Genomic DNA, 23,010 nt, shown 5'->3' with positions numbered 1-23,010 from the left:
AAAAATGGTGATGTTACTTGCATACTTTACCTTCTTTCAGGGCTGGTTCTAATAACAGCAATCAAACTGTGATCACCAGCTCTTCAAGAGATAAAATATTTCCTCTAGTTCACACCCTTTTTCCAAATTATCCTAGGATTCTACCAATTTTGAAGAGAGAATTATTGCAGAAAATGACTCAATTCAATACTAATAAGCAACTCAGACAGCCCCAAGGGACTTCTGACAGGCAAACTAAAATTTTGATAATGAACTGTTTTTCTATTGAAACAAACAAAGCTGTATTCTTTCACTTTGAACCTCATCTTTGTTTAACTGAATTAAATTTTTCAGCCAAGATTTCACTCACATAACAAGAAGTGACTCCCTTTCTAGTTTCTTTGGTAAACCATTACTTCTTTAATTATTATCAACCTTGTTCCAGTGTGATAAATTGCTAATTACTTAATACCCTAATCAGCGTTCATTCTTTGCACAGATAAACTGTGACAGCGCCATTAATTTAAATAGTAATTTCACTTAATGGCCAGAACGGCACACCAGATTTTTATGCAGCATTTTCTGAAGACTGCATCCATCACTGCAATATTCTGACATAAAGATGTCTGACGTGCACTAACTCACTTAGGGAGAGCAGATGTTGCAGAGCAGAGTTTGGTAGTAATTCCCAGAGTGCATCACTTCAGCATGAATGAGCTGCAAAGGCAGAGGTAGACAATCTTCTGAAACTGCATTGCATAGCCTCTGACCTTTCCTTAATTTATCACATGTAGCACTTGACTCCTGAACCTTGACACCTCAAATGTACAATTTTAAATATGCTCCAAGAAAAACAAAATAGGACCATGTAATATTGATGGATTGATTTGCCTTCTAAAAATTGCTTTATTCAATTGCTTAAGGATCCAGAAATTCCTATAAACCCTTGCTGAATACAGCAAAATATCAAAATGTAAACTATTTGTTTGTAACTCAGTTGGAATTCGTGTGTCATATTTTATATATTTATGTTTCATAGGCACGTAATGCATTATAGCAAAAAGAAAATCCATGGGCTGGAAAAGACACTTCCTGCTAACACTGATTTCTGTCAACAATTATTTCATGTTCATCCCCAGCAACTGAAAAAATTTATAAACCTAGCTGAGTGATGAATTAGTAATTTAGTAAATCTGCAAAACCAATGCTTTCAAAAGGGAAAAAATGAGTATTAAAAGGCTTAGCCTTTGGAGCCAGAATAGAGGATCAACAGAATACAGAGCCAGTGTACATTGCAAACTACTCCAAAAACCCTTGGCTTACATGTGGGTATTGCAACTATTATAGATCAGGAACCAAAACAGTACAAAGCATCATTTTTCATGAGTCTGGGATGTCACTATAGTGGCATTAAAAGAAAAAAAAAAAAAAAAAAAAACAACAAAAAAGACAGAGATAGAAAATCCAAGAGTGGTTTTAGCTGACATTATCCTTTATAGCCAGAAATCGAGACCTTTGGATAATCACACTGCAGCAGTGGGGCTCAGGATGTGCATGTACACCACTGCCAGCCTTTACCAGTAGATGTCTCTATGGTCACCCCACTAAACAAGGCCAACAAGGGGTGAAAAAGGAAACATAAGAAAGGAGAGATTAATCAGTAAAGGGGAAAAAAAGTAATGTGGGATGGATGAAAATGTCTTTTGCAGGGCAGACTCTCAGAAAAAGGTATGCAATGCAAATGAAAATGTTCTGTGAGTCAAACTCTTAAACCAACATTCAGTGCAAACGCTAGATCTAGATTCAGCAAGAAGACACTGATTTTGAACTGGTCATGCAACAAAATGAGACTGTGTACAAGGCTTGCACTTTAGTGCTCAAGTTTTTCTTGTACGCTTTTTTTGGAAGGACTTAAAGCTCTCAAACAAAAGCTTTAAATTGTCACTAGACTTTTAGCTATGGCATTGATTGCCAAGTGCAAAACAGTGCTTCAGAAGCAACTCAGCTTTTGCACAAAACCACCCCCGTTACCTCGTCTCCTTCCAGACAATGAGATCAGCCTTCCAATTACCACATTATTGCAAAATTCTACTTATCCATTTGCCAATGATAAATAAATTATGTTTTTATGTAAGAGCATTTTTTCCATTAGAATAATTACAATAATTAGGATAGGAAGCAGGTAGATTTTTGTGCCTGGCTTGTGCATTTTTGCAATGTATTTAGCAAGACTGAATTTCTCCAAGAAATTAAGCACAAACCAATTGAGCACGATCTATATGATATGATAAGAAACCACGATCTATATTATGCCTAATGCAAAAGAATACGATCTCTTTTCAACTGTGGTGCTAATTCATCTTTCAAACCTGTAATTGTGTTCAGCTGTGTGCTGGCTCATGGCATAAAGTCCTCACAGAAAACCCGTGAGTGATGAAAAAAGCTACTGTTTTCTTTTTTAATAGCCAAAAAAATGTCATCTTCACCCATTCTTGAGAAAAATAGTGTAAATGATTGAGCACTATAAGCTAAACACATTTTTAAAAGAGGGATATAAAGATTTTTTAAATATATATATTTAAGGGGAAAAAAACTGTTAAGAATACATATATACTGAAATGAAGAACATAACTTTCATCCCAAGATACCTGTATTACACTCCTACACAACTCATCTGCCCAGAGAGAGCAGTAAAAACATAAACGCTACCCCAGCAGTTCTGTTCCAACAGCATCTGTTAATTCACTCCATTTATAAAATACATATTGACAAAGACAACTGAACTGGGACCAGAGAGATTTGATTTGGTGTGAGAAAGTCAATTCAATGTGATTTTGTTAAAGGGCTCCTGCAGGCAAATAAAAGAGTTTAAGTAATAAAGTACATAAAGAGATGTTTTATGAGCCAGGCCCGTCTTGTGGCAGCCGCACAATGCGTGGCTATGCAAGAGGGCTTTGCTCAAAGCTGGTACTGAGAGCATGGCTGCTGTAGATCAAGCACAATTAGAGATCACAGTGAGAGAGAGCTAAAATCATGCAAGCAGTGCTGCTCACAGCTCACACCATGAGTCACCAGTGCAAGGGAAGGATAGCATGGAAACCACAGAAACCATGGCAATACTCATCTGATTCGCTCATCCTGACAGTCAGCACCCAAAGAAGGTGCTCCTAATACCAGAGCCACTGAAGGATCCAGGGAATTCAAAAAACTAGCTGAAGTCAGAGCTTATTTTTGGGGGAAAGGACAAGTTCAGCCTTCAGATCTAGGTTCTTAGTTGTACAACTAGAGGCTCGAATTGGCACACACCATCATTCAGCTTTGTACACCAAGCATGGTACTAAACATTCATTATTCCTGTGTTTTGAAATCAGGCTCCCTTTTCACACTACAACAATTTCTGAAGTCTTTTTGTGAGGCTGAGAAAGCCTAAGGCTGATAGGATATAATTTGTCTAATAACTGTAGAAAGAAAAGACACATGAAAATATCTGAATGGGTTTTGTAATAATACCTCCAATGTCTGTCCTCCGAGTTTATAAAACAGAGTTTTATAAGGAAATAGGGGTTAGGATTGTACCTCTGAATGATGGAGTAATTTCCTATTGTTTCCAAGAAATTAATGGGATACACCAGATGAGCCAGTGGGTAGTCCTGGGGATTAATTTTTGTTGATTTTAACCTACAGCAGGTTTAGCCCCATGTAAGGGATGAACACAAGAGAATGACATAGACCACCAAGCAGACACCATTGCAAACTTCAGTTTCCAGAGCAAATGGAAAACCCCTGCAATGGGATGCATGGCAGCACAAGGCACAATCTAACCTCAATGAAGGGACCAGTCCTGTTTCCTGACTTGCATAAGGAAAGATCATTCATTCCTTTTGAATTGTCTGGTTCCTTCAGCCCCTGCAGCCTTTGCACAAAGACAAAGAAGGTTACTGAAAGCTCAGCATTTTGTAGTGTACCAAAATAGGTGACTGAAATGCAACAACATTTTAACAAATTGGCACACACACTTTATACCTGAGTGTGTCACTTCTGAATGGCTGTTGCCACAAGAGATTTAGAAAGATTAAGATTTTTTTTTTCTTGAGGACTTACCTGTGAGAGGTCTGTATGCAGTCCCCTCCTTGTCATCACCACAACAGACAGAGTCCATGCTTATGACCCTTCCACCACAGCACTGCTGATTGAAACTGTCATGCAGGGATCCACCACAGCAGATTTGATTGCCCGATGTGGAGTAAGGCATTCCCTGGCAGCAGGAATCACCAATTCCAACTGAAACTCTGTTTTCCTCTTCATTAGGGCAGCATACTTCTCCTGTCAATATATGAATACAAGTAAAGATTTTAACCATTTATTACTCTTGAAATTTGTGAGAGGCTTTCATCAGATAGCAAGTCTGGATTCACACAATTTCATGGACAGAACTTTCCATGTGAAAGCACTCGGTGCTTTAGAATGCTATAGAAATATTATATTCATTTGTAATAATGATTAAAGAAATGTGTATTCATTAATTCAGGTCAGGACTCTGTAAGATATCAAAAGACAAGCATGACAGATGAGAAGAGCAATGAAAATAATGTCTGTGCATATGACAATTATACAGCTAAAAGCCTTTTGCAATTGCAGCTACACAGTAAAGAGAGAACATTCTTGCTGTGTTTAACAGAACCACCAGGCTACTTGGCAAAAAAATTTATTGTCTCCTTCAAAATCATTCCAAACTTGTCTTGATGAATTAATTCACAATGCTTAAAGCATTTTTCATGTTTGAGTGTCATTTAGGACTTCATCTCACAGAGAATTTAAGGATTAAACTCACTTTAAAAATTAAATACCACCATCACAATTGGTGGACTTGGCTGCTACTTAAGCAAAATCATCAGTTTTTTCAGGAAAAGACCTTAGGATAAGACTGCCAGACTGACACCTAAATGGTGGGGTAGGGTGAACTGGAACAAGCTGTGGGCTATGAACAAAGTACATACTGCTATAAAGGATTCCAAAATGTTGATAAATGGTAATAATTTTCATTCACTAGTGTCTGCACTTGAGCTGATCAAGTGTTCTAATATTTTTATATTATTTTTCTGTGTTGCAATGTTTTCTGTGGCTCAAATGTCATTTGGAAGGAGGAGTGATTTTGTTTTGCTATTGAAGATGGGTAGTAGAGTTGATTAAAGTATTAAAACTCATCTTTCTCATTTAAAGCAATATCTCAAGTCCTTTTCTTATGAAAGGTTAGGAATTAGAGACAGAGATCTCCAAATTCAATGCAGTTTTTTCCAAAAATAAACATGTGCTGAGATTATAACAGATAAGGGAGAACAGTGTTTTCCTTTCTCCCTCCATTCCTTGCCAAAGAGGTGCCTGGGTGGTAGTAGCATTATTTGGTCTGCCTCCCATCTTAGTTCTAGGATGGATGTTTGCACTTCTTCGTGCACTACTGTTTCAAAAACAGATTCTGCCTTCCTAATTTGTAATCTTCATGCCTCCAGCCCAGTATGCTTCAGCACATCCTGAGCTATTGAGCTGGCCAAACAACATCTGGGAAATATGTATGCTTAGAGAGTTTCCTGTGCGAATAACTTTATCAAATAAAGTCAATAATAAACAAAAAAAAAAAAGTATGAGAGCAAATTTTTAGAGTATAATAGATATAATCCATCTAGGTACTTAATCATATTTTCCTGCATTCCTCAGAAGCTAATTTAGATGCTACACAGAGGAAGTATTGAAACACATAATGTAGCTTACATCTATTGGAAATAAAACTATTTTTTCAGAAAGAACTATTGGACATAAGACACAAAGGATCAGTAACCTTCTCATTAACCTCTCAAAATGGGATCCATTCCAAGCTAGGCATGAAAATGTTCTCCCTCTAAAAACTACTATGCAGTCTTACCAGCTAATTGTTATCCTTATCAAACAATGACCCACATTAACATTTAGCTTGAGGTTATTAGCATATTTATAAAAATAAAAAAGAAAAAAGTGACCAACAGTGTTCATGTTGCTGCCCTTTAGAGTATAGAAAAATAATGTAGCAAGTACACTTAGAAAAAAAAATGTTTAAAATCGTGTTCAAACATTCACTGTTTCATGCTTGTGGACTGCTGACAGAACAAGAACTACTTTCAGACATAAAACATTTTGTTCCACTGTGCTTTTCTTTCTTGATGTAAACAACATTAAGCTAGTTAACACAGACCACTGGATGGGGACAGAGGTCATAGTATAATCTCTCCATTTCAGTACACTGAGATTAATGAGGTCAGCAAAATACACTTCTCTGCTTCTTCCATGTGATAGCATTTTTCTGATGACATCATGAAAGGCATTATAATATTGTGATATATGAATTACTTTTCAAAAATCAGAACTTGGGATGTGCTGAACGTGTTGGCAAAATGTCAAGTGTTTCTGAGCCTATGGAATGTGTGCCAGCTCATGAGTAATGGAAGCATTTTAGCTCCTGACCTGACAATTGCCTACAAAGAGTTATATGTTCTGAACACTGCCCCATGAAAGGGATCTCTCCTCCCCCTTTTCCTCCTTTTCCCTGTCAACAATGACCCACCAACAAACTGGAAAACCAAACTCTGAACAGTAACACAGAAGTGCAGTTTTGGCAAACTTCCCAAACCGCTCTGAGAATAAGAAAAGGATAAATTACCATCAAAGTTAATGCACGTGGGAGGTATACTTTGATCTGCAACATTAGTAGAAACAAAGAGTAGACAATGTAGAAACAAGTAGAAATGATGTAATCCAGAATATCAACACCAAGTGCTAACAATTGTTCCACTATAGAAATGGCTATGGAAAATCATGTGGGGTCAAGTCAAGCAGAGAACTAAACTTCACCACTAAATTGCCTGATGGTGTTCCTATTAAGCAGAACTGCCCTCCCCATTATGCAACACTTACTGCAATTAAGTATAGTTTGGCACAAATTAGTTCTCTGGGAAATGACCCAATCATCAGGTTTCATCAATTAAGCCTTTCTTGTATAAACAGAGTGTACCATGTTTAGAAGGCTATGTGAGCGCAATTTTCTTTGCACTGAATACAACTCTTGAAGACAGGTAGATATCTTGATAAATCTCACCCTTAATTTTTTTTTTCATTCTCCTCGGTTTAACAAATATATTAACTTTGCTGTTTTGTGTCATTCAAGTAGTGGAGAGGAGTTGTCTCTTACCTACTAAAACTCTGGTGTAATAGCCACCACAGCACTGATGTTTGGGTTGCACAGCATGTATCTGCCCACCACAGCAAACCCCTGGTGAATTAAGAATAAATGGAATGTACTTGTCCTCACAGCATTGGAAGCCAGGTTTATTGTCGTGCAGAATCCCATTACAACATACCTAGAAGTAGTAAAAAAAAAAGAAAATCAGTAAGGCAATATCTGTTAAACGGAACATAATGTGTTGTCTGGCAAAAATAACGTATATGAAAACATGTATCCTAGTGCAGACACTAATATGACTGCAGTCAAATAAAATGTAACTTGGCTAAAATTCTGTGCCCTCCAGCATTATCAGACTTCAATAAACTACTGTGTATCTGTCAAAATGCTGCTATTCTGTGGCCTTCAACCATACTGCACCTTAATAAAATAGTCCATTAATATGAATCATCTTCATATGCCTTGCAGGCTGTTTGAGTCTCTCATTGTGGAGTACAGTGCAATACTACAAACAATACAAATCAGTAGTGTATTTAGTCTACCATTACCTGACCCTTTTTTGTTCTTCCCAATTCTTGTTTTTTGTTGTTTTTTTTTTTTTATTTATGATGAAACTCTTACAACTGAAAACCAGTATTTCCTAATATGAGCTCTTGGGTTTTCTTTCACATAAAATTAAGTGGAATTTTCTTCCTCTAGCACACAAACACTTACTTATGACCACAGTTCTTCAAACAATCTCAAGAGAATAGTATTTATAATAAGAATTTCTTTTTGTCAAAATAAAACTTCTATTAAAATAAAATATTTATATAAAATGAATTTTGAAAAGGTCTTTTAACTTCAGACTTCTTTCTAGGTGCTGTCGAGACAATTATGTGCTTGAACAACCAAATAATTATTTGTACACTTACTCTTATATCAAGGGAGTGGCACACTGAATACCCAGCAAATCATACAGCACAGTCAGTAGAATAACTATAAAAATGGTAAACTTGGAACCTACAGTCAGTGCAACTTGTATCAGGTTCTTCCAGCTAGACATGAAATGGAGTTGTCAGGAGAGCAGAGATGTTAGAGCAGAGTTCCTCCTTGGTTTTCTTTTGAAATGGCCCTTTTCCACTACTGACTTTTACCATGGCCTAAATCAGGTTAGCTTAGCAACAAAGAAAGAAAGTGCCCCTCTGAAGGATCTTTTGTTTACCTTTACTTTAACTTGAGAAGAAAACTTTAAAAAATGTACATTAATAGAAACAGGACATCTATTTTGCATTATAATTATAATGTTACTAAAAATATATGCATATAAAAATATTGTTTTTCTGATGTTGTAAACTCTCTTTGACTACAGAAGAATGATGCTTTGTTTTGTTTACTTTTCAATGGCCTTTATTCCATCACTCTTGGGTGTATTAGGTTAGGTTCTGAAGTTATAATTTACAACACATAAACAACAGGTAAGCCACAATTAACATGAGGTAGGACATAGGAGGTTCCTGTTTCCTCATTGTATTTTAAGGTTTTATAACCTTTATAACCTTTATGCTTTGAATTGTGACACTGTTTCCTGCTTTTCCATAGCACTTTCCCATTCAGCGTCTGTTTTAGATTACCAGCGTAGCTGAATTTTGTCATTTTCTATTCAGGAATTTTGGATCTCTGTAGGCTGTATTACATTATATTGCTGTCCACTTTGTCACTGGTAATATAACCCAATCTATGAATTTAATTAACCTAGTGTTCTTTCTTCCAGATCATTAGCGAAGATGTCAAATAAAACTCTGCTTTAGAACTCTTCTCTGCTTCCTAGCTTTTGGATATTTTGCAATGGCTGGCATGCACTCCAGGCTGAGTTTTTCTCCATTTACAATTGACTCCAAAGAAACCTAGAAGTTTACCTGGTCTCTGTATATTTCCAAGTGACTTAAAAGCATTCTTAAAAACACAAAGCTGAGCTTGAGACAACAGTCAGAAATTCTGTACCTGCCTGCATGAAAGGAGATCAAACACATGTTCCTCAAGCATTCTTGGTTTGTACCCCTTGGGATTGTCTGGTGTCTCACTCTGTGATGTGCCTGGCCCAATACCACCTCTTCTTTTCATGGATTTCATTTGTCATCCCATTTTTCATTCTTTTTAGTGATGGTCACCACTCAAATTTCACCTGAATAGAGTCTTTCCACCTTTCAGATAAAAAAAGATGCACATCTTTGGCTTTATCCAGGCTCAGATGCTTGAGCAGCCGTTTTATCTCCCATGAGATGCTTCCAGTTTTAAGAAATGCCACTTGCCTTGTGAATGCTCTGTACTAAGGGCTGCTCTGCATATTCCAACACCAGGAAGGCCATTTTAGTACTAACTCTACAGCATTCAGTTTGAAACACTGTTTGTAAGATTGCATCATTATTGGTGTTTCTCCTTTTCCTCCTCAATTCCCACACAAAATCCTCAGCTGTATATCCAGATGTGTTACAATAGTTTCAGCAGCTTTTTCTCTTGTTAAAAATTACGTAAGATCCTCAGTATTTCTCAACAACCTATGGACAGTCTCCAAAGAGGGGCCCAGTCAGTTCTAAAACACATTCAGACTCTCCTCTGGCATTACCAACTGATACAGTTGGTGCTATTATGATGTAGTTTCATAACATCCTCTGCAGTCAGCTGTAAATTGTTAAAGAACATTTTTTTGGCAGTCCTCTAGAGATAGTTTCTATTTGCATCGATATTCAGCCCAGGGATTCTGAATTACCAATCCATAAAAAAACCCCAAAACCATTCAAGTAATGCTAAAATTGCATCATAGAAAAAGAAGAGCAGATGGATTGAAAGTTACAGTGGCAAAAGGTTGTTATGAGCTCATCCTCTTAAATGTGACAGTCCCAACTGGGTGGTGCTATCCTGTACATGGAAGCAGAAGCCCTGGAGGGAACAAATATGGTGCCACCAGCATTTTAGGCAGCTTGGAGATCTCGCCCTTGTGAAGAGGGTTGAATGCTCACCATACACTTGGTAACCAGAAGATCTTTACCATCTATGGAGATGATACAAGATGTTCATCCTTAGCTGTCACAGGAGCCCTTAAAAATATCAGTAACTTCACAAAGTAAATCAATCCTGTCATTCTCTTCCCACCCAAGCACTCAGAGGGACTGTGATGCAGGAGCACAATGACTAGGAAGGGTTGGCCACAAAGAAAGGCTTATTATGTTGCCTGAGAAAGGCCCAGTCAGCCATGACATTAGCACAGAGTACCAGATATCAAATCTGGCAGGCAGGATTACACAATATTGTAACAATTTTTAAAAATAGTCCAAACTTATCTAAGCAACTCTCTCTTAATTATAATTGTGTCATCCCTGATCCCTCTGCTTGCTGAAGACTTTGTTGAAGGATATTATCTGGCCTTATGGACACATGCCAGTTGAGCTAAGACTGCTTTACTCAAATAAACAGATGTGCTAGGCAGCCATGTTTATCCTTCTTGTCAAACGCTTGCTGCCAGAGCCACTTTGTGAAATAGCAATTCACAAAACACTCCCAGGAATTCCTATTAGCTACAGGAGTTCATTAAAAATTTCTGCCTGTGGAGCAAACACCAGAGTAATGATTGACCCATCATGTTCTCATGTGAGAGGGAATATTTTAAATTAGCAAGGCTCATTCTTTTTTACTTAAATTATCTCTGAATCTATACAGACACCCTTTTTAGCTAACATACATTTCTTTTCTCAAACAGTTGTTCTCTTCTGGTAATTGATACAGATTTAGATCTAAAATCCATGAACAGAAATTGTTATTCTGCTACAAATCACTACATATTATCTTCCTAAAATGAGTTTCATTTCTTGTCTTTCAGGTGTGTTATAACAAGAAGTATAATATTTTTAAAGGTTCTCTAAGCCTGAAAGAACTTGAAAAGAATTTGCACAACATTGCTAACATTAATAGTAAATTTTGCATAAATATTGATGGGATACCCTTCACTGGTGTCAAGATGTGTTACGTTTCACTGCTGACAGCTTTTGAGGCTGGCTATCAAGCCACTGTTTTACTCCTTAAAAAACAGTCCTGCTGGTGTTTTTAGTAAATAGCACATTAATTGCAATGAGTAAAGGGGTAAGCCTCTACTTCCTACTAATATCAGTTGTATTTGATTAGTTCATTAACCACAGATTTATACAGCTTGTTGCACCTGAAAATAAAAAGTGCTGAAGCCGTATTAAGACTTTCAGGACCATTTTAACCATTGATGTTCAGACTCACGATGCAAAGCAAGCAGAAATTATTAGCCTTTACACCACTCCTTTAATTACATTGTCTCATTGTTTTCTGAGTTCACCTCAGGATGTCAGTAAAAAACAGATGCACAGTTTGGTAGCTCCATGGATAATACAGGAATGCCCTTCCTATTGATGCTGAGATTATGCTACCTGATGACTGAAACTTGGGCACACTCCCTTGCTAACTGAAGTAGCTCTGCAAACCTCATACAACTTCACGTACAGGTAAAGTTATGGAGCACATCTTACTGAAAACAGCTAGAAAAAGATGGACAATTTTGGAAGCTTGGGAATCCTCAAGTAGTACAGTTTGTCCCTGTAAAGGTTCCACAGGACATAGGGACCCTCCTGGCAGCAGATAAAATTCAACATCAGAATGTATTCTCAGTTCTTCTGCAAAAATACACACACAAAAATACTCTAAATTCTTTCTCTGCTCAAGGAGTAAATCCATGCAAGTCTGGTTAAACACCATGGTAAGGATACTAGGAACAACAACGTGTTAGCTTTAGTTAAAATAATAAAGAATCCTAATGTTGAAGCAGAAAACTGGATAACAACTAGAAAGAAGAAGAAGGAATCTGATGCAAAGATTATTTAGGATGGGAGGAATGTTTGGTCTTCACTGGGCTTAATATCAGTCCTGCACGTGCCCATGAATGTGCATGTACACATGTCCCTTGTAGTGAAAAGGTCACTTGCCCTTTTAGAGATTCCCCAGATGGCTCTGAGTGAGTTGGTTGATTTGCAGAGCACAGTCCCAAACAGAGGCTCTAACCTGGATCCCAAATGTAGAACACACACGGCAGTGCAGCCTGGCAGCCAGGCTGTTTCCCACTGCCTTTCTCACAGAGCTGCAACACTTGGCTGGACCCAGCTCAGCCAGCACACTGCACACTGACAATACACCCTGATATTTCTTTTACTGGAGTGGATTTTGGTGATCTCTTATGTAGCTGAATCATAACAAATCCCTCTTTTTCCACAGTGCATTACAATAACAAGCTGATGATCACAAAAGTAATCCATAAATCCATAAGGAAAGATTAATAAATAACCAAAGCCATATTTCCGAATAATTTTATACAAAAGACCTGGTTTTTCTCTCACTTTATACTCATGAATTCAAGAAAATTGTAAGAGCGAAATTAGATCCAGATTTTGTCTTGTAAACAAGGTGTAGCAAGTGACTCAAGCAAAAGTGAGAACTCCACAACCCATTTGTCTATTTATTTACAAATACCTGCTTTTGCTGACCAGTCTATCATCAAAAAACTTCTGGTTTTGGATGTTCTGGATCTGAACATTACTGAAGCTGCTCAGCATTTAATTCTCAGTAGCATCTCTTCACATTTGGTTGTATAATCAATGTATAGCTCAGGTTGGATGGGACTTTGATCAACCTGCTCTAGTGGAAGGCATGCCTGCCCATAGCAGGGAGTTGGAATGAGATGGTCTTTAAAGTCTCTTCCAACCCAAACCATTCTGTGGTACTGTGAAGTGCAGCTGGCACTGGGATAAGAGGCTTTTGGAACACTGGTCAGTGTTGCCTTTCACTTCTGTCTAGCAGCCTGCCAAATCCAAGGACCACAAACACCAGACTAAAGCCTGACAGTGAATTCTATGAAAATGAGAGAGGGTTGCCACTGTCTTATGTTGTTCCTGTCACAGACTCCAGTTTAAAAGGCGCAAAGGCACCAAGATCTCTCTAGACATCTCTTATATACATTTTGGATGGCTAGTGTGGGTACATGTAGCAAACCAGACAAAGCACTGGTAAGGGAATTTTAATCAATTCACCCACAAAAATTACCCCCATGTCATTTTATGTGTAAGTGCTTCAGTTTCCTGTGGACTTTCCAATCATTTATTATATATCCACTACTTAACAAATAGCACCCACTTCTAACCACAGTCTTGGAGAATACAGACAGACCATTAGAACAACGTAATGCAAAATTAATTACAAAAAATTAGAAAGGCAGGAAGCTATAAAAATAGATGAACACTCTCCAAGCTCAAAGTTACCATAAATGTATGAAGAGTGAAAAAATAAAAATGAAGAGGAAAACTTCTAAAACTAATTTAATACAAATTTAATTCATGCACGTGCCAAGATGTAGTAAAAGTCTACCCTGCCAGAAAGCTGAAATAAATAATTTTACCTTTTAGAAAAAAGGCCTGCCCATAATTCTCTTGCAAGATTTCATAAATACAGTAGTTTCACGAATACAAGCCACACGGATTATAAGCTGCACCCCCGGTGCCTCGACAATGTTGCTGTCTTTGTCAATAGATAAGCCGCACCCCGAATATTAGCCGCACTTTCGTTCGTCGCGAGAATCCGTGCGCAGCTTTCACAAATTGGCCAATTAGTAACAGGATCGCGGCATAGCGGGCTTTACTGGCTCGGGGCGGGGCCAGGCAGGCTCGGCCCGCTCATGGTTGCCGACGGGGCCGGGTGGCCCAGCTCAGCGCCACGGCTCGGCGGGGCTGGCCGGGTGGTGCTGCCGCCGCCGCCGGGCTCGCTGGCCCCCCTCTCCCGTCAGCACCGCCCCGCTGCCGTGTTCGCTCGCCCGGCCGGCGGGCTGCCGCCGCCGCCGGGCTCGCCGCTCGCCCCGCGCCTCGCTCGCCCCGCGCCGCGTTCGCTCGCCCCGCCGGCAGGGCTGCCACCGCCGTCAGGCTCGCCGGCCGCCCCCTCCCATCTGCACCGCCGCCGCGTTTCCTCGCCCTGACCGGCACTGCAGGCCCCCGCACCGCCGGGCTCCCCCACGCTGCTGGCCCCGATTCTGCTGGGCTTCCCCCGCTGCCAGGCAGCCCCACCCGCCGGCCTTCCTGCTTCTGCCATGCTCCCCTGCACTGCTAGCCCCAGTTCTCCTGGGCTCCCCCGCCATGCTGGCTCAGGCTCTGCCGCCCCCCTGCCCCGCCCTGCTGGTTCAGGCTCTGCCGCCCGCCCCCCGCACTGCTGGCCCCGCCTCTGCCAGGCTTTCCTACCTCTGCCGGGGCCGGCCGGGCTCCAGCTTGGCTTGGGGCTGCCGCGGGCTCTCACTTCCGTGTTGGCAGCTTTTAGAATTTTGTTAATGTATTAGCCGCCCCGGAATATTGGCCGCACTTCCGGGTTTCCACCAAAATTTTGGTCAAATTGGTGCGGCTTGTATTCGTGAAATTACTGTACTTATATTTAATATAGTATTGCACTCAAGGAAATTCAAAAGCTAAAGCCGTGTTGGCTGAAATAATTTATATTTTGATTTGAGCCCCTCAAATAAGTCACTCCCTTAATTACTGTCTTGTCTGACAGGGAATCTTGTGAATACATATTGTTTGCTTTAGTCACAGAACATGTGATGATGTCTTTGACAAATAGAGACACTATTTCATGACATTAAATCTTACTTTCAAACTAAGAGTTTTCTACCTCATTTGTCAATAAAAACCATTACAGACTCCTGCTATGCTATTGATCCTACTCCTAAACAGGAACTCATATGAAGATTAACCTGAAAACAGCCATAATTTAAAAATGCCTCTGACAAATCATGATAGTTCCCATTCAGAGTTGCTCATCATTGTCATGTAACAGTTACCCACTTGTAGCTGAATCTAGATAGATTTTCTTTCCTGAAGAATCTGGTCATTAAGCATTTAGCCAAGGAATAATTTAAAAGGGGGAAAAAAAACCCCAGCAAGCCATGTTAACAACCACCATTTGCCATGCCAGATTTGAGGAATGATTCCTCACACAGAGAGAAGATTTATACGGTTGCTACCATTTTTCAAATTCTGCATACACCTAGAGATTTCCTGTGGCCTTTCTGTGGTCAAGTGCAATGACTTTATGCTAAAGGAGCCCTATGAACTACCTGTGTGCAGGGGTTGCCCTGTCCCAGGTACAGAATCCAGCACTTTCCCTTGTTAAACTTGGTAAGGTTGGTGGTTGCCCATCTCTCTTAATTTGCTGAGGTCTCTCTGCAGGGCCTCTCTGCCTTTGAATCAGTCAACAGTTCCTCCCAATTTGGTGCCAATTGTCCCAAGTAGGATGCAAAAAATACATACTGAGATCTATGTGTATCCACCATGTAATCAGTCACAATAGGTCTCTGTCAGTGGACTCAAGAGATAACACTCCTCAAACTTCATAATCCATGGCTTGTGGGATTTACTTGGGAACACCTATATAGCCTAAATCCCTGGGATGAACATCTGCACTATACACATGAGGCAAAGCTTTCTGAAGGGAAGAAACTTCAGAAGGCTGATGTTGTGAAGTGAGGTGGTCCTTGTAGTGGTTGGGAAACTTAAGTCCCCATCCAGACCTGCAACATATTTGAAGGGTTTTTAAAACACAGGTTCTAGCTCAGCTTCGTGTGCAAGGAATTCAGTTCACATGTGTTAAAATTACTTCTACCTTTAACCAGCGTGCTATAAATGAAAACAATTTGGAGATTCACTTCTGGTTACACTGCACCAAACCAAAGTGTTAATGAACACATTCATAAATGCTTACCAATTCATTTCCCCTAGAAGGAAAAATAAGGTCAACAAACAGACTTTAAAATGACAGAATCGCTTGTCATCAGCTGACACACAGCTATCCTTGTATGAGCTCAAACCATAGGTGATTTTAAAGATTTTCAAGGTATCTATCAGAGCCTTGGTTTTAAAGTATCAAAAGAAGTAGAACCCTCCACTTCCTTTTCTCTGATAACTAGAGGTTTGGTTTACACACACCTTCCTAAAAATATTTTTCTCTATATACATAACTTAAGAATATAGAAATACCTCCAACTCTGGATGATAACAGACTTGTCCACAGATATTTTCATCCTTTTTACATTCTAATGAGATGCACATTTTGTTAGTTTTGCTGCCCCTTGGAGTTTTTGATGAAACACACTTCTGCCATGCTTTACGTAAGAGTTCGTATCCCAGGATAATGCCATTTGGCTGTCCTGGTGATGCCCAGTTGATTTGAAGAGATCTGCAATAAGAAAATCAACATCTGCTCAACTTTTGGATGTATTTATGCCTGTATAGCTCCTTACAACATTAAATGATTAGTATATAGTAGTTCCTTTTTAAACTAGTTCACGTGAAGTAAAACATTTTGAAGTTTCTAAAATGTTCTTCTGGATATACAAATGCCACAATTGTTTTAATAACCAAACGTTGAAAAGTTTTTAAAAAGTGTCAATATGTCCTAATAAATCATGAAAACACAATCAAAGTCCTTAAATGTTGCTGTTTAAATGGCGTCTCATTCCCACTTCTGGAAACTTAAGTGTAATAAACTATCCAGCATTTTACTCTTTTCATTTCATAACTCCTTTCCCTCTGCACCTTTGCCAGTGCAGCTTGCTCACATTGTGCACAGCCATCACTTACAACAAGCTTGTCTTAATCTTGCCTTTTCCTTGCTTTAAAAACAACAACAACAACAACAAAGTTTCTTTGAGATGTATTCTTCAGGGTAGAATTAAAACTCATTACATCATCAGTAAGGACTGAGTTCTCTTCTGGACTCAAATATTTCCATTGACATATAATTAAAAGTATAAAATGGAATATTTATCACAACTAAGACTCAAGACTTCTGATTGAGTGCAAAACTCCTACTGAAGCAGCCTGCAAAGACTGTAAAACAAAATCCTGCAGCTGATTTCAGGTTTGATATCAGACCATCATCAGTTTAAGGAAGAAAATACCTTAAGGAATATTAAATCATGCTCAGCTGTAGCATGCCTATTACTGCTAAAAATGTTTAGGTATTTCCTCAAAAAGCTCAGTACAATAAATTTTTGTTTTAAAAAGGGACGTTTGTATAAAAAAATTAAAATTTTCTACTGATATTTCAAATTAACACCTAATTTCTTGTATAATCACTATGGAGTCTTGCATAAGACACAAATTCCTTTCACTGTGACTCTTTGGGTAGAGAGAAGATCCCAACGCTACATGTAGATCAATAGGAGGACTCCAAGTACCTCTTTTTAATCTCCATGTCCCAGTTACATAGTCACTGTCAGAATGCCAGTGACATCAGAAATTAGCATTAATTTGAAGTGAAAATGCTGCAGTGAAACAGCAGGTGCTGAGATAAGTTTTGACATCTTAACAGAATAAAAATAAGTGAACTATTATTTCACTTCCTTGAGGTATCAACAGAGGAATACACACTGCAACCAGCCTTTGCAGACCAGGAATTAATGTCACCTCTGAGGGAATAAATTCATAGGTGGATTGTAGAGTTGCCATTATCATTCCAAGGTCTTCATCTGAATCATAGATGTAATTCCATATGTTATCCATTGCTATTTTGTATTCTCTACCTATTCTACCACACACACATGAACACATACACAAATGTACTCATCCACTTTTAAATAATGTTACACTTAAAAGCAGAAAAGCAGTAAAATACATTGTAAAAATTTCAGGAAAAAACAGTAAAAAGAAAAGGAAAAGAAGGGTAGTACTTTAACCTTTATAAATGCCATTGTAGCTCTCTCCTGGTCTTTGCACAGAATAGATCACAGAGGAAAGAAAGCATTCCCAGTCATATTTTTGAATAATTTGCTTTCTGCAAGTTTCATTCAGACTCTCATAAATGTATTTCAGAGTATTGTGCCAGTTTTTTGCAGTTTTTAAAGTCATATTTCTTTCTAATATAATTGAAAATTAGCCTAAGAATTAACACAATGATTTAAACGTTTTGCCTTTTCTGCAGAGCTCAGTTTGTATTTCCTTCCTTTAAAAAGCAATCACTTTGCTATTATTTGATAGATACACATTTGGGGTGGACATAGCCTGATGTAAAGAAAAACTGCAGCTGAACAAGGAAATTGTGTGGAATGGGAATTCCCTGACCAGTGCCAATGAGGTAAAGCTCAGTATGACCTTCCAGAACAGGCTCATAGACAAGCAGACTCTTTCACAATTTTATGGGTGTTTCAGTTATGTCTATACCTTCTGATGCCCGCCACCCATGGCACATCGTGGCAGCACAGCAAGAGTAGTGCATAGCTCAGTTTAAAAAAGAACAGCAGGGTTTTCATGGTACTGCAAAGGCTTTTTGACATCTCCCATGTGAAGGCTGAGCTGAAAACCTTCTTGAGCAGGTGCAGATTTAATGGGACACTTGTGATGGGTGCTTTAGTGTGCAGGCAGCTGTGCCACCTGTGGTGCATCTGATACAGCTGCAGGAACACAGGGACAGAGCCTGCCTGTCCTCTCCTTCTATCCAGCCACCCCCTGTGGGATACACTGGAGTTGTGTCTATCTTGGGAAGTGCTCACAGCCCAATCAGCAGAAGCAGACTCACAAATTGTAGGCAAAAAGTGTGCAACACCTCACAGGCGGGGTATAATCCTTGTCTGCCCAGAGAACACTCCAAGTGCTTGCCATTTATGACAGCTCCCATGCTGGATGAGTCCCACTGCTGTCACTGAGGTGAAAATACTGAAGCAGGCGAGGCAGCACAGCCAGGTTCACAGAAACCATCTGATTCAGACTACAAGTCCATGAAAGAACTTTCAGGAGATAAAGAACAATTTTAAAGTGATCCATGAAGGTGTATCTGCTTTTGTGAAGGAGAACAAAGTGAAATAATTTGGCTCAAGAATGTAAAGATAATTATTTTTTACATCTCCAGATAGATTGTTTTTTAAATCCATGAAAAATAATTATTTTAAAATGTTGACAATGTTCTACATATATAAAAAAGATTTTGGAAACAAACTTCTGGGGTTTGCCTGCTTCATCGCCAGCTGCAAGTGCCCATAAGGCAGAAAAGAACTCCTGATTTTTAATTTTTTTTTTTGTTGAGTACAGTAGTAAAGGTTTAACTATGAAGACTAAAGATATAATCAAAGATTCAATTACTTTACTTTTTAGGAGCTGGAAGTTAAAACAAAGCAAACAAACAAAAAAACCCCAAAAAAAAAAACCCCCAAAAAAACCCAAAAAGCCCCACAAGCTTCACCTTAAGATAGAGAGCACTGCTATTATTAATGACTGGTGGACAAAATACTTCCCTCATCAGGAGATCACACATACTGAGCAACTGCTGCAGCACTACTGCACGGGAGTTGAGGACCTGCTGCATTGTGGATGCAGGGCTGACATAAGTAGAGAAGGCAGTATGACACAGCCCAGACAGTCTGATAAATGGCATCATGCCTCTGTTGTTGCTACAAACTCCTTGGAGAAACCTTTCAGTGCTTTGTGCTTCCCATGACTAGAGTAGGGAGAGCAATCTGTATCTTCTGGCTCTCTTTTCCCAACATGGAAATCAGACTCCCTGGTCTTTAGTTCCCAATATTCCCTTGCTGAAATCTGCACTATGTTTTCTCATCTTCCATTTGTCCAATTTAAAGGTTTTTTAACATGGCATAGCAATTTTACACTTTCATATTTGATCTCCTTTAGAACTCATGAGCAAATACAATAATCCCAACAATTTGTTGCTATGTTTTATCCATTTTGTTCTAAAATCTTTTTTGCTAGCATGTTCATTTGAAATAATTCCTCCTCCTCATTCACCCACAAACAGTAACAGATACAGAAATCTTCCAAAGTCCCATGATACTGAACACCAAGCCAAAGAATTCACCCAACTTTTCTAGCATGGTTTATCTTCTTTGAGCTTTCCATTACACCCTGACAGGGTTTCTGGTTCCCCCCAAGATGCTAAGAACCCTCTCTTCATGAACCCATGAAGGATTTTCCCTGGACTGCCTAGATTAGGCCATGGTGTTTCCTGAACCATTAACCTTTGAATTAAGCACACAACAGAATTGCTGTATAACAAGGAAAAAGAGAAAGAAGAAGAGTGTTTTAGAGTGGAATGAACTGTTTTCTAGCACAGCATGAGTATTAATTCCACTACCCAAACTTTCAGTCAGTATCCACATGCATTCAGTACCCAGAGAACTTTCTAAACTGGGCAATAAAATACTATACCTTTCTACAGAGTCAAAGTTAAAAACAAAACAAACCAAAAGCATACCTGATTTCAGTGGTATTTGTTTCTACCTAAACATGGTCAATGCAAGTTCTCCCCCAACAAACACTGAATGCAGGAAAGAAACAAAGCAGAACCTGACTCATCACTTCAGGACTGGGTCCCACACTGTTTTCTATTTGAAGTTTGGCATTATAAAATAATTATATCAGAACTGTGACCTTTTGTGCCAAGTTTCAGCCTGAAGCTGAGTTATTAAGTGTAAGGGGTGGGAAAGTAAGGTATTTATAATGGCTCTGGTGGTATAACCTTCATTAGAACAGTGTGGATGGAGCAGCTATCAGAAAGACTTCTAAGCTGGTGGGTGAAATTATAATTTCTGTCATGTAGCACCTTGAGGCAAATTTTAAAACAATTATTTGTGAATGCTACAAAGACATTATCCTACAGCATTCTCATCAATAATACAGCCCCCCAAACTGATTCAGAAGAGAGGAAAATGCCATTATTCCAATTAAAGACAATAAACTGCACAGGTTTTATTATATCTCAGGTATCCCACGAGCCTATACTCTAGAAATGCCTTTTTTCACTCTCTGATGACAGATATGTATTAAAATGTCCTCCTGTCCACACAAACTGGTGGTTTGTTTTATTTCCCAAGCTTTTTCTTTTGCAGAGGATAAATAAGCAAAATTCATATTCAGCCCAGCACCTGCCAAGGCTGTCAGCTGTAGTGTTTGTCATATTTCAATCAAAGCTGAAGCCAGCCAGTCATTTTTATACTGCACAATCCCTACATACTCGAGGACCAGAATTAATGAATTAGCTATTGATTAAATTCCACTCTAGCAAATCCACCGTGGCAAATAAATGAACTACCCGGGGCACATGTAGGCCACGGCCAGACATGTCCGGGCAATCGATCAGTAGTTAGTATTCTTTTGGGATATAAGAACAGCTGATGATAATATGACATGTAGGAAAAGGCAGTGTAGAAACAGAGTCTGTTTCTGGCTGAGCAGATTATAAAGTAGGAAGGCATTTTTGATCCTTTTGCATTCATGTGTTATGACATATTTAGTCTATATATAATAGCAGAAACATGCATAAGTGTTTGCAGTACAGACAAGTACAGACAATGCAGACAAAGGCATACATAAGTTAAAGCCAAGGGCAAAAGATGAGATCCTGAATTTAGTTCTTATCATCAAACAAGCTTTGACTATATCTACATGTGTGACAGAAAAATAGCAAGCTTAATTTCACCCTTATACAGACACAAATGCTCAATTCAAGCAAAATATACAAATAGCTAACAGGAAGCCAAAGTCCTTAAGAGACTGGAGAAGCAACTCCATTCTGTTGGCCATTTCTGAAGGCTCAGATGTTAGACACTAGTTATTTGCAAAATATTTTTTTTCCTTTGATGAAAGAAACACTGCTAATAAGCATATTCCACCAGAAGTGGAAAAATCACAGGAACAAAACACAAACACAGAAGGTTAACTGCTTTAGTGTTGGTGTAATTCTGAAAAATGTGTTTGCAAGTTGAGTTTTACTTTGTTTTTGGAAGATATTAACTCCCAAAGAATCACTGTATAAGTTACTATTTGGCTGCTTCTAAGGACTGCAAATTTGATGCTGCCTTTAAAATTAAGAAGTTTGCCCATGCCTGTGGATGTAGTGGACAGGAAGATTGCAGTGGTTCAAGGAGACATAGATATGCACACCTTTTCAGATAGCTTACTAATTCTTACTGCTGTGATAGGTGACTTTTTTTTTTACCCAGAATTATTCTAAGTTTCCATTATCAACATCGCATTGCTCCCTGAACATTAATCTTCCTCTTCTTAACTGACAGCAGAATGCGATAATTTTCATTCCGCTACACTTCTTCCCTTAACTATTTCCACTTATGCCTTATTTATTATCACAGCACAGTGATACCCAAATGGGGATGTACAATCAACCAAGGGTGAGACTTCTTTGATTGATCTTTCAACAAAAAAACTCCAAGACCAAAGATAACAACCACTAAAAATGTTTTCAAAGTGTATACTGAATTCTTTCATGCTTCTTTTTCAATTTTGACAAGACAACTTTACATTCTGGTCCCCATTCTGGCTACAAATCTCCCTGATACATGAAAGCCACCTAAAGCACAGTACCTTGAGCCAATTATGTGAATAATGGGTGCTGACAGCTGCTTTGGCTCATCTTCCACAGTGGTGATCTGGGTCCCATTGCTCCTCACGCAGGCATACACCGTGCAGGCTTCAATCTGATGGAGAGGAACACAAGGTTCACATACTCAGCTACAGAAATTTTTCAGCTCTGCTACTTGTTTAGACTTTCTCTTCATCCAAGATAGAATTCTTTTCTATTTAACAGATTCCATACAGCCAGGAAAATACTGCAGCTTTGAGATAAGTATATCTGCCAGCGATATACTGCACTGTATCACATTTTCCCACACCATTTTCAAAAGCAGGGTACATGCAGCCACTTGCCACTAATTGCTATTTTCTATTAAATTATCACCAAAAGTGTTGCAGTGAACTTGTTTTTCTGCATGTATA

General features: G+C 38.9%; 1 protein-coding gene across 1 annotated transcript in view; it reads right to left on the bottom strand.

Moving 5' to 3' along the window:
• Window positions 1–23,010, bottom strand: part of USH2A (usherin) — a 374,098-nt gene that overhangs the window by 86,302 nt on the left and 264,786 nt on the right. Inside the window, exons 47-50 of the mRNA XM_033055679.2 lie at window positions 22,600–22,712; window positions 16,249–16,447; window positions 7,196–7,364; window positions 4,081–4,302 (exon numbers count right to left, since the gene is read on the bottom strand). Coding sequence (XP_032911570.1) covers window positions 4,081–4,302; window positions 7,196–7,364; window positions 16,249–16,447; window positions 22,600–22,712 — 703 coding nt within the window. The remainder of the gene's footprint in view (window positions 1–4,080; window positions 4,303–7,195; window positions 7,365–16,248; window positions 16,448–22,599; window positions 22,713–23,010) is intronic.

Source organism: Catharus ustulatus, chromosome 3, assembly GCF_009819885.2.
Source record: "Catharus ustulatus isolate bCatUst1 chromosome 3, bCatUst1.pri.v2, whole genome shotgun sequence".
Classification (NCBI taxonomy): domain Eukaryota; kingdom Metazoa; phylum Chordata; class Aves; order Passeriformes; family Turdidae; genus Catharus; species Catharus ustulatus.
The sequence above is the reverse complement of the archived record's forward strand: the minus strand, read 5'-3'. Positions and strand labels throughout refer to the sequence as shown.